This window comes from Piliocolobus tephrosceles, chromosome 15 (genome assembly GCF_002776525.5).
Source record: "Piliocolobus tephrosceles isolate RC106 chromosome 15, ASM277652v3, whole genome shotgun sequence".
Lineage (NCBI taxonomy): Eukaryota > Metazoa > Chordata > Mammalia > Primates > Cercopithecidae > Piliocolobus > Piliocolobus tephrosceles.
Window position 1 is genome coordinate 43,411,228 of NC_045448.1, and position 11,099 is coordinate 43,422,326.

General features: G+C 48.8%; 1 protein-coding gene across 6 annotated transcripts in view; it reads right to left on the reverse strand.

Annotated features, from left to right (window-relative positions):
* THADA (THADA armadillo repeat containing) overlaps positions 1 to 11,099 on the reverse strand; it is a 356,633-nt gene continuing 345,534 nt past the window's right edge. For all 6 annotated transcript variants that reach the window (XM_023195714.1, XM_023195715.1, XM_023195711.1 and 3 more), the window contains 2 exons: positions 1,527 to 1,696; positions 1 to 491 (listed from right to left, as the gene is read on the reverse strand). In XM_023195714.1, coding sequence (XP_023051482.1) covers positions 96 to 491; positions 1,527 to 1,696 — 566 coding nt within the window. In that variant the 3' untranslated portion in view covers positions 1 to 95. The remainder of the gene's footprint in view (positions 492 to 1,526; positions 1,697 to 11,099) is intronic.

Here is an 11,099-nt window from a genome sequence, read left to right on the forward strand (position 1 = left end):
TGGGATAACATTTTTGAATTTATGTTCAACATGTTTCCTGCAGATTTGTGAGGAAAAATCCACACATAGCCCCATTCCAATCCCCCAAATTTTCTTCAACATGCCGCTTCTGTTCTTGGAAGAGTTAATTGCCTCGCTTCTGCAGAAGAGTCCCAAACACTGAGAACTAGGGTGTCTTCCCCTTCCTTTCCTTCCAAAAAGGCCAGCAGCTTCAAGTAAGCCAAAGTCCTTTCCTCTTGAATGCGTAGTCTTGTGAACTCCACTGTCTTCACAAATTCTGCAGCTGGTGGAAGCTCTCTGAAGAGCTGAGACAGGAGGCGGCACTGCTCTGACACCATCCTTTGAAGGTGACAGAGCATCTCAGGGCTTGGAAGACGCCAGCCAGACTTGGAGAGGAGACAGAAGAGGTGCTTGCAGAGGTATTTCACAAAGATCAGGGTCTCGGCCCAAAAGTTGACTTCTGCTTTTTCAAACAGGTAGTCTTCTTCCACCTAACTCAGATGAAAAAGCCAAAAGTCAGTCTTACAGGGAATGGTGACAAGCCCCAGTCCAGATCAAGCAGTACCCTGCCAGGTACAAGAAGGGTGTCATGTCCCCTCCCCCACCGGACAGAGGGCGCACTCTCGCCTGTCAACACCCATGTACACACACCACTTGCAGCCCTGAAGGTCACCTTCTATTTTTACTCACTGTATTTCTCCAGCAGAGAGGAATTTTTTCCCCAGACTTAACATGACCTTGATAAAGATGTGTTTGTGGTGCAAAGTCAAGATACTCTAGGGGATGGATGCTGAAAAGGGGACTTCAACAAGGGAGCTTAAGGTGCAGCTGGAAATTGGAGACGAGGGAGGAAAGGTCATCTCTGCAGCAGGCCGGAGAAGGAATCTCCAAACAGAGGACACTAGGCTGCGTCCTGTTTCTATAACACCATGATTCTCAAGGTCATTTTATCAGACACTTACCATGTCTCCAAATTTCTCATAAACAGGGACAATGCTTTTTGAACCCTTGGCCTGCTGGGGATGCCAAGAAGGTCAGCTGAGTCAGATACTGGTGGCGATCAATTTCAGTTCTCAGGAGGCTTTTGCTGCTTGTCTTTGTCCTCAGTTTCCCTATCTGTCACTGCACCCACCCTGGAGGGGGCTAGTAATAGTTTTCTTCAAGCAGGAAATTCCCAGCAAAGATCCTAATTCTCTGAAAATGCTTCACCCTCAGACCTAACTTTGGGAAGTTCCAGGCTAACTCCAATACTGACTAACAAGCAGTCTCCATAATTAAACTCTCCACATCCAGGGGCTTCTTTGCGAGTTCTCTCCCCTGGCTAATCTGGAGGCTGACCATCAGCACCCCAGAAGTCAGCCTGAGAGTGTCCCTGTGCCCTCGGCAGCACCCAGTGGGTGGCTTTCCTAGTGGTTACTGCTCTGTGTGTAAGCATGAACAAGCCCAGGTGAGGCTGCAGGTGCTGCATCCAGCGGGTTTAGGACACTCCAACCCTGCCTCCCACTCCCCTGACACCCCGGGATCACCTGATGCATGCTCTCCACACAGACCACGAGGTCGTCACTGTCTCCCAACAGCCATCCCAGCAGGATGGGCAGTCCAGGGGCCAGCTGGTCCCACTGCTGGAGCAGATCACACAGGACGGCCAGGGCCAGGCCCAGAGCGATGGAGGCATCCACCTGGCAGAAGGCAAACTCTGCAGAGACGGGAGAAAGGTAAGCAATGAATATACTGCTCAGGGCCGGCACAGGGCAGCCTGCAGGACCCTGGGAACATGAAAGGCCTCAGGTAAAATCGCTGCCACCAGCCTGGCGTGGTGGGCTCACTGGAGACTATTAATCACCTTCTGAATCCTGCTATCTATACTGTTAGAATGAGTCATAGGCCTGAACCCACTGTTTCCATGCCCCCTAACTCAGTGTGGACAGAAGCAGTCCCATCTGTAGGATTAGAGAGTTATCTCCCCTCAGCTCCTCCAGTGTCACCGGAAGGATCAGGAAGGCTTCCCCGTCCAGTGTCTCCTCTGCACATCTGCCTGGATTTAACTGGTTTGCCCTTTCCTTGGAAAGCAGATCTCCTGGGTGCAAGACACATCCTAAAACAGGGCATTGTCAAGCTTTTCCTTAAAGGGCCAGAGAGTCAGTATTTTAGACTGTGCAGGCCTATAGCTTCTCAACTCAGCTGAAAGCAGCCATAGACAATTTGTAAACAAATAGTTGTGGCTGTGTTCCAACAAAACTTTGTGGACACTGAAATTTGAATTTCATGTGTCACAAAATATTATTTTTTTCAACCAATTAAAAATGTAAAAACCACCGATAGCTCACAGGCTATAAAAAGCAGGTGGTGGGCTGCATTTGGCTCCTATTTTGCTGCCCTCTGTCTTGGAATTTTTTGTTTTTGGACCCTTGTTTTCCCGGGTGCTTGGAGGAAGGGCACTGAAAGAGTAGACAGGTGCAGAAAGAGGAAGCAGGGGGCCTTGGGGAAACCAATGGCCTTATTTCACCATTTGGCCTTAGACAATCCTAAATATGGGTTTGGAGGGAGGTTCAGGGGTGTTGTCCCTTCCCCTAACAACTCTGCCCCTCCCATCCCAAACCTGGAGGACATCTGAAACATGGGACTGAAAGCCCACTACACAGACAATGGACCTCTGTAGGCCCATCCTGCACCAACGCCTGTCTTTCAATGATGCATTTCTGTTGAGCCCTGATCACTCCCAAATCCACATCTCCAACTTCAGCACACAGACTTACCCTGACCATTTAGCCCCTTAAGAGACTTGTCGGCACACAGGCAGACGGTTGATAATCTGCAACAGCAGACTTAGTTCCCCTGGGTGTTGAACCAGGCTTACCAGGATGGCCCCACTGAGGGCCTAGTGAGTGCCAGGTCCTGATCAAGTGCTTTCTCCCCGGTCCTTCTAGCATCCTATGGGTTGGGTATTACATAACCCACTTGCACACATCAAGAAATTATAGTTGGCAACAAGTTTCATGGTACATGGAAAGCACAGATTTGGAGAACTAGCATCAACATTCCAGAGGTTTTGATGGTGGGGTCAGCAGGGTGTATACCTGGGGCCCTCCAGCAGCAGGGCCAGGACTATCCAGAGGTCACACAGCAGCAGCTAGTTGCATGTAAGCAGGCAAAAGGGCTGATCTTACCATCTTGACAGCTCCAGATAAGTCCCCCAGGACACTTGCCCTTTAGTGTCCCCATTCCCCATGCTGCTCGCTCTGCAGCCTGGAACCCAGATTTAAACCAAGAAACAGAAAAGGGGAGGGGGCGAAGGTGCTCTCTGGCTGTGGGTCTGAGCCATGTGTTGGCTGGACCTCTACCTATAATACAATCTCCATTTTTACCTCTACCTCACTCCTTTGTGCAGTTCTCAGTTGGCTGAGAATCTGTATAGAGAGGGGAGAATTAAATGGCCTTTTTCTTTCTTTTTTCCCTTCAACTTTTATTGATTGATTGAGACAGAGTCTGTCGCCCAGGCTGGAGTAGAGTGGTGTGATACTGGCTCACTGCAACCTCCACCTCCCGGGTTCAAGCAGTTCTCCTGCCTCAGCCCCCAAGCAGCTGGGACTACAGGTGTGTGCCACCACACCCAGATAATTATTTTCTGTTTTTGCCCAGCTAATTTTTGTATTTTTTGTAGAGACAGGGTTTCACCATGTTGGCCCGGCTGGTCTAAAACTCCTGACCTCAAGTAATCTACCCACCTCAGCCTTCCAAAGTGCTGGGATTATAGGTGTGAGCCACCGCACCTGGCCCCTTCAACTTTTAGAGTTCTGGGATACAGGTGTAGGACATGCAGGTTTGTTACATAGATAAACATGTACCATGGTGGTTTGCTGCACAGATCAACCCATCACCTGGTTATTAAGCCCAGCATCCATTAGCTGCTCTTCCTGATGCTCCCCTGCGCCCCACACAGGTGGCCTTTTTCAAACCCCCCAAACAAAAACACACATGAGGACCAGCATAGGATTCAATACAGAGCAGATGCTGAGCACATACTTGTTTATGGCTGGAGATCATGAGATCTCCTCCTTTATTCCATCTGACTTAATCTGAACACCAACATAGAGAATGGCACAAAGAAAACATTCAGTAAATGGTAACTAGTGTTACCAATGATAATGAACATTTTGCTCCTACTGAATTCTTTTTTTTTTTGAGACGGAGTCTCGCTCTGCCGCCCAGGCTGGAGTGCAGTGGCCGGATCTCAGCTCACTGCAAGCTCCGCCTCCCGGGTTCAGGCCATTCTCCTGCCTCAGCCTCCCGAGTAGCTGGGAGTACAGGCGCCCGCCACCTCGCCCGGCTAGCTTTTTGTATTTTTTAGTAGAGACGGGGTTTCACCTGGTTAGCCAGGATGGTCTCGATCTCCTGACCTCGTGATCCGCCTGTCTCGGCCTCCCAAAGTGCTGGGATTACAGGCTTGAGCCACCGCGCCTGGCCGCTCCTACTGAATCCTTAATCGCTCCTGCCATTCTGCCATTCTATAACGGAAGTATCCCTATTTAGCCAACGAGGAGACTGCGTTAATGAAGGTTAGATAACTGGTCCAAGTTTGCAGGTAGCTGTGGTGCTGGGCTAAGTATCTCCACTGCACAGACTGCCCCCTACCCTGCAGGAAGGCAATGGAGATGAAGAAGTCAGACTTGGTTTTATCTTTTTTTTTTTTTTTTTGAGACAAGGTCTCACTTTGTCACCCAGGCTGGAGTACAGTGGCACAATCACAGCTTACTGCAGCCTTGACCTTCCTGGGCTCAGGTGATCCTTCCGTCTCAGCCTCCCGAGTATCTGTGACTATAAGCATGTGCCACTATACCAGGCTAATTTTTGTGTATTTTTTTTTTTTTTTTTTTTGAGAGAGGGGTTTTCCCCACTTTGCCCGGGCGGGTCTTGAACTCCTGGAGATAAAGTGATCTGCCCACCTCAGCCTACCAAAGTGCTGAGATTACAGGCATGAGTCACCGCACCAAGTGGGTTTATCACTTTTTTTTTTGAGACTGAGTCTTGCTCTTTTGCGCAGGTTACAGTGCAGTGGCATGATCTCAGCTCACTGCAACCTCTGCCTCCTGGGTTCAAGCGATTCTCCTGCCTCAACCTCATGAGTAGCTGGGATTACAGGTACCTGCCACCACGGCCGGCTAATTTTTGTATTTTTAGTAGAGACGGGGTTTTACCATGTTGGCCAGGCTGGTCTCGAACTCCTGACCACAAGTGATTCACCTGCCTCAGCCTTCCAAAGTGCTGGGATTACAGGCATGAGCCACTGTGCCCGGCCTATCACTTTTTTATTGTTGTTCTCTTTTGAGACAGAGTGTCGCTCTTGCTGCCCAGGCTGGAGTGCAGTGGTGTGATCTCAGCTCACCCCAACCTCTGCTTCCCGGGTTTAAGAGATTCTCCTGCCTCAGCCTCTGGGGTAGCTGGGACTACAGGCACCTGCCACCACACCTTGCTAATTTTGTATTTTTACTAGAGACAGGGTTTCTCCATGTTGATCAGGCTGGTCTTGAATTCCTGACCTCAAGTGATCTGCCCCCCTTGGCCTCCCAAAGTGCTGGGATTACATGCGTGAACCACTGCACCTGGCCTCCCACCACTTCTTTTATGGTCTCCTTAAGGCAAGGACTGAAAGCCCAACAGGGAAGAAAAAAATTTCATCATCCATCAGCAAAATCAGTACCTGCAGCTCACGTGACATTCCTGTTGAGTCCATAAAGAACCTATGGGGGTGACCAAAGATGCCACCAAGGAAGGCCAGGCTGCTGCACTAGCCCCACCTGACAGGACAGATAGCTTCTATCCTGCACCATTTTGCCATGAATCATGGTTAGGAAGGGGCAGCAGAGTGGTGGGATGACAGGCACATGGGAAGAGCTGGTGTGATGTGGCCAGAAGTGAGTCTAGATAGAGCTCTAACTACCCTAGCTCTAAGCCTGCAAGGCAAGGACAGAAGAGGAAGGAATGCTGAGATGTTTTGGGGAGGGGAGGGGAAGGATGAGTTGGATTTAGATCTCCTGCTTGGGGAGCCAGCTGCAACCTGCCAAATTCTCTTTTACTACCTTGCTCTGCCTGGACTAAGGCAGCTCAGCCAGACTGCCTAGATCTCTACTGGCCAAATGCCTTATGAAGGGAGGCTGGAGTAGGGAGAGGAATTTGTCACTTAAGCGTGCAGGCCAGCTAGGTGCTCACAGTCTGGCCAGTCCATCAAGGAAACAAGAAAACAAGCAGCCGATCAACAAGTGTGTTTCAAGAATCTGCTGAGAGGCTGGGCTCAGTGGCTCACACCTGTAATCCCCAAATTTTGGGAGGCTGAGGTGGAGGGATCACTTGAGACAAGACCCTTGTTGCTACCAAAAAAAAAAAAAAAGAAAAGAAAAAAGAATCTGCTGCGTATCCAAAACAATCTTGAAAAAGAAAACAAAATTAGAGGACTCACACTTCCTGATTTCAAAACTTACTACAAGCTATAGGAATAAAGACAGTGTGCTACTGGCATAAGAACATATAGATCAACAGAATAGCAAGGGCAGATTACACAAATCAACAGACTGAGAATCTACAAACACACCTTCACATTTATGGTCAAATGATTTTTGACAAGGGTACCAAAATAACAGGGAAAAAAAGTCTTTTCAACCAGTAATCCTGGGACAACTGGATATACACCTGTGAAAGAATGAAGTTGGACCCTTACCTCACACAACATATAAAAATTAAAATGTACCAAAGATCTAAATGTAAGAGCTAAAACTAGAAAACTCATTTCATTTTTTTTTTTTTTTTTTTGAGACGGAGTCTGTCTGTCACCCAGGCTGGAGTGCAGATCTCAGCTCACTGCAACCTCTGCTGCCCAGGTGCAAGCAATTCTCCTGCCTCAGCCTCCCCGAGTAGCTGGGATTACAGGTGCCTGCCACTGTGCCTGGCTAAATGTTTTATATTTTTAGTAGAGACGGGTTTCACCATCTTGGCCAGGCTGGTCTTGAACTCCTGACCTCATAATCCACCTGTCTCAGCCTCCCAAAGTGCTGGGATTACAGGTGTGAGCCACCACACCTGGCCTTGAGCTACTGTGCCCGGCCTTAGAAAACTCATAGAAGACATAGATGTAAATCTGTACGACCTTGAATTAGGCAACTATTTCTTAGATATGACATCAAAAACACAAGCAACATTAGAAAAACTGGGCTTTGTCAGACTGGGCGCTGTGGCTTATGCCTGTAATCCCAGCACTTTGGGAGGCTGAGGTGGGTGGATCACTTGAGGTCAGGAGTTCAAGACCAGTCTGACCAAATAGGGTGAAACCCCGTCTCTACTAAAAATACAAAGATTAGCCAGGCATAGTGGTGGACACCTGTAGTCCCAGCTACTCGGGAGGCTGAGGCAGGAGAGTTGCTTGAACCCGGGAGATGGAGGTTGCAGTGAGCCAAGATCACGCCACTGCACTTCAGCCTGGGTGACAAAGCAAGATTCCATCTCAAAAAAAAAAAAAAAAAAAGCAAGGGAGGGAGGGAAGGAAGACTGGGCTTTGTCAAAATGAAAAACTTTTGTGCCTCAAAGTAACACCAAAAAGAAAGTGAAAGGATAATTCACAGAAAGGGAGAAAATATGAACAAATCCTATCTCTGATAAGGGACTATATCTAAACTACATAAAGAACTCTTAACACTCTGTAATAATAAACACATGAAAAGATGCTTAGCATCATTAACCATCAGGAAAATGCAAATCAAAATCCCAGTCATATTCCACTTCACACCCACTGGGATGACTATAATAAAAAAGAAAAAAGTTTTGGCAAAGATGTGGAGAAACTGGAACCCTCATACATTTTAAGTGGGAGCGTAAAATGGTGTAGCCACTTTGGAAAACAGTCTTGCAGTTCTCCTCAAAAGATGAACCCTATGACCCAACAACTGCACTCCTAGGAATGTATCTAAGAGAGAGAAAAAGACACATCCACACAAAAACTTGTACATAAACGTTCATAGCAGCCTTGTTCATAAGAGCCAAGATGTGGAAGTAACCCAAATGTCCATCAGCTAATAAATGAATAAATAAAATGTGGTTATAAATTCATACAATGGAATAGTAATCAGCTACAAAAGGGAACGGAGAAGCAGGAGGTCTAGGTGGGAAGGTAGACAAACACCCAGGCAATAGCAGGGACGTCAGGTGCTCAGTGGAGTGGTCCACATGCCAAGAGCTGTGGGAGCTGGGGATTGGTGGGAGGAAGATGTCAATGTGGGGAATAAATAATCTCCGAGGTTCTTCCTCCTACCAGCTACACTGCTAGGGCAGGATGAAATATGCCCTAGAATCTTCCTGGAATGCTCCAAATGGGTGAGGTTTGCTGGTACACATTCATGTCTGTGGTAGGCCTACACAAGTGGGATTAACATGCGGTCATTTGGAATCATGTTGGAAATGCACTGGATCAGCACTTAGAATTGGTTAATCTGGTGCCTTCCATCCCTGTGAAGGGATAACTCACTGGGATTGCAGAGGAGGGAAGCAAACCAGAGGCTTCAGGGCTGCTGCAGTATCGCCTTCATCTTGCTACTGCCTCAGCCTCATCAGGGCTCCCCATCCAAGGCAGATGCCTAGCTATCAGAAACCCCGTTATGTGCCGATACTCCCTGGTGCTGCTTCTCTGCCTCCATGAAGAGCGCCGACCCTGCATCCCCCACCGTCCAGCAGGGCTAGAGGTGAAGACTCAGGCCTCGCACAGTGTGCTGGCTCCACTACAAATCTCAGCCTCCGATTCCCTCCCACTAGGTGAAGTAATTGAAGTGATTATTAATTTCTTTTTTTTTTTTGAGACGGAGTCTTGCTCTGTCGCCCAGGCTGGAGTGCAGTGGCTGGATCTCAGCTCACTGCAACCTCCGCCTCCCGGGTTTACGCCATTCTCCTGCCTCAGCCTCCTAAGTAGCTGGGACCACAGGTGCCGGCCACCTCGCCCGGCTAATTTTTTGTATTTTTAGTAGAGATGGGGTTTCACCGTGTTAGCCAGGATGGTCTCGATCTCCTGACCTCGTGATCCGCCCGTCTCGGCCTCCCAAAGTGCTGGGATTACAGGCTTGAGCCACCGCGCCCGGCCGTGATTATTAATTTCTAGGCAGGTAGCCTCGTAAGTCACAGGCTTTGAAGTTGCTTTCAACTACTGATTGAAAGAAAGATGTCAAAGTGGATGTTTTCCAGGTGCCAACCCTGAAAACTATTTCAGACCACGGATTAAAAAGCCCATGGTCTGATTTTAAAGTATTATGGGGGAGATGCCTTCTAGAGTAAGGCCATTGGTCAAGTCTGCCTTCTAGTCCTTCTCAAGAGAGGGCAATCAGCACAGTAAGTGCTGTGCAAATGGCGACAGGTTGAATTCTCCCTGCCCCTAGCTCTGGAGAATCCTCCTTCAGGCATTTGAAAAATTCCTCAGCTTTAGGGGACTGGCCAAGGTGTTGGGTGGCCCTGCCATCCAACCAATTCACCATCCATCCACCCACTCACCCATTCACCCATCAATCTGGTATTTTATCTATCCACAAGTATTTATTGATCACCTGTGTGTGGAGAACACTGTGTGAAACATGAAGAAAACCACCCAGTCCCTTCTCTTAGAGAGTGAAGAGTTGTCAGAGGCAAGCTGACCCACACGAAGTGTGAGGAAACAGTTGAAGATGGTGTGTGACACAGACCGATTGTATCATGAGTGGGGGTAATCAAAGGACAGAAAGGAAAAACAAATGTGGAAGGGGGTGGAGGCTTCACAGAGGGGCCAAGCAGGGTGGGTGAGAGGACACACATAAGCGGGAGGGAGAGAGGAGCCCGAGCTTGGGCTGCAGGGAGACAAGCTGCGTGCTGAAGGGAGGACTGAAGGTGAGGCCAGACGGGCTGGGCTGGCCTGGGCAGCAAAGGCAGCATCTGACGGAGTGAGTGTTACTGCACTTTCTTTTTTCTGAGCAAAAATACGTTCAGGTTTCATGAGGCTGTTTCCAGATAACCTCATTATTTCTAGTCTTCTCCATGGTCTTCTTCATTTCCACTTAGCAGGGGAAGAGCCTGAACTTTAATTAGTCATGAAAAACAAGCTCGGTTCAGCTGACTCTGCCACTCAACATTTCCTGGGGCTGCCAGAAGCCTCTCTGTCCCCTGCCTCCCCTTACCCTCTACTCCGAGACTAGCCAGGGCTCTCCACCCACCAGAGCCATCAGAGCCCAGGCTTAGAGCTAGGATTCCAGGCAGGGCACTCTGTGAGTACATTCAGGGCCATGCTATCAAATGCCATCATTTCAACCTTTACCACCAATCAAGAGCTCCCAGCTGACCCCTACTGGAGACACATGGCCCAGAGGAAGGTCAGTGTTCTAGGAAATGGAGGGGGGTCGTTCCCTCCAGCTTCAAAGAACCCGGTAGGAAGTCTGGGTTGGAGAACATGGGGTGTTTGTGGTTAATAGTCTCTGTTCTTTATCTGAAAATTTAAAAAATTTCATCAAAGAAGAACCAAATGTGCTTGCCAGAGCTCTCAAGGGCAGCCCTAGTCCCAGCATGCACTGGGCCAAGTGCCAGGGCTGTGTGTAACCCCAGACTATGGCCCACCCTCTCTCTGCCCTGTGCCCTCGTCCACAGCCGTCCCTTCCCCCAACACCCTACCTGGCCATGGTATTAAGTCTGGGGGGAACTCAGACTTCACTGGGTCCAGGTGGACCCCTCTTCCTCCTCCTCCTCTTTTTTTAATGTTTATATTTTTGAGACAGGGTCTCACTCTGTCGCCCAGGCTAGGGCACAGTGGCCCCATCACAGCTCACTGCAGCAACCTCCCAGGCTCAAGTGGTCCTCCCACCTCAGCCTCCCAGGTGGCTGAGACTACAGGCACAAACTACCATGTCCCGCTACTTTTTGTATTTTTTGTAGAGACGGGGTTTTGCCATGTGGCCCAGGTTGGTCTTGAACTCCTGGGTTCAAGTGATCCATCCACCTAGACCTCCCAAGGTGCTAGGATTACTGGTGTGAGCTACTTTGCCTGGCATCCTTTTTAAGTCTTAGCGCCTACTGTTTTTTTTTTTTTTTTTTTTTTTTTTTTTTTTTTT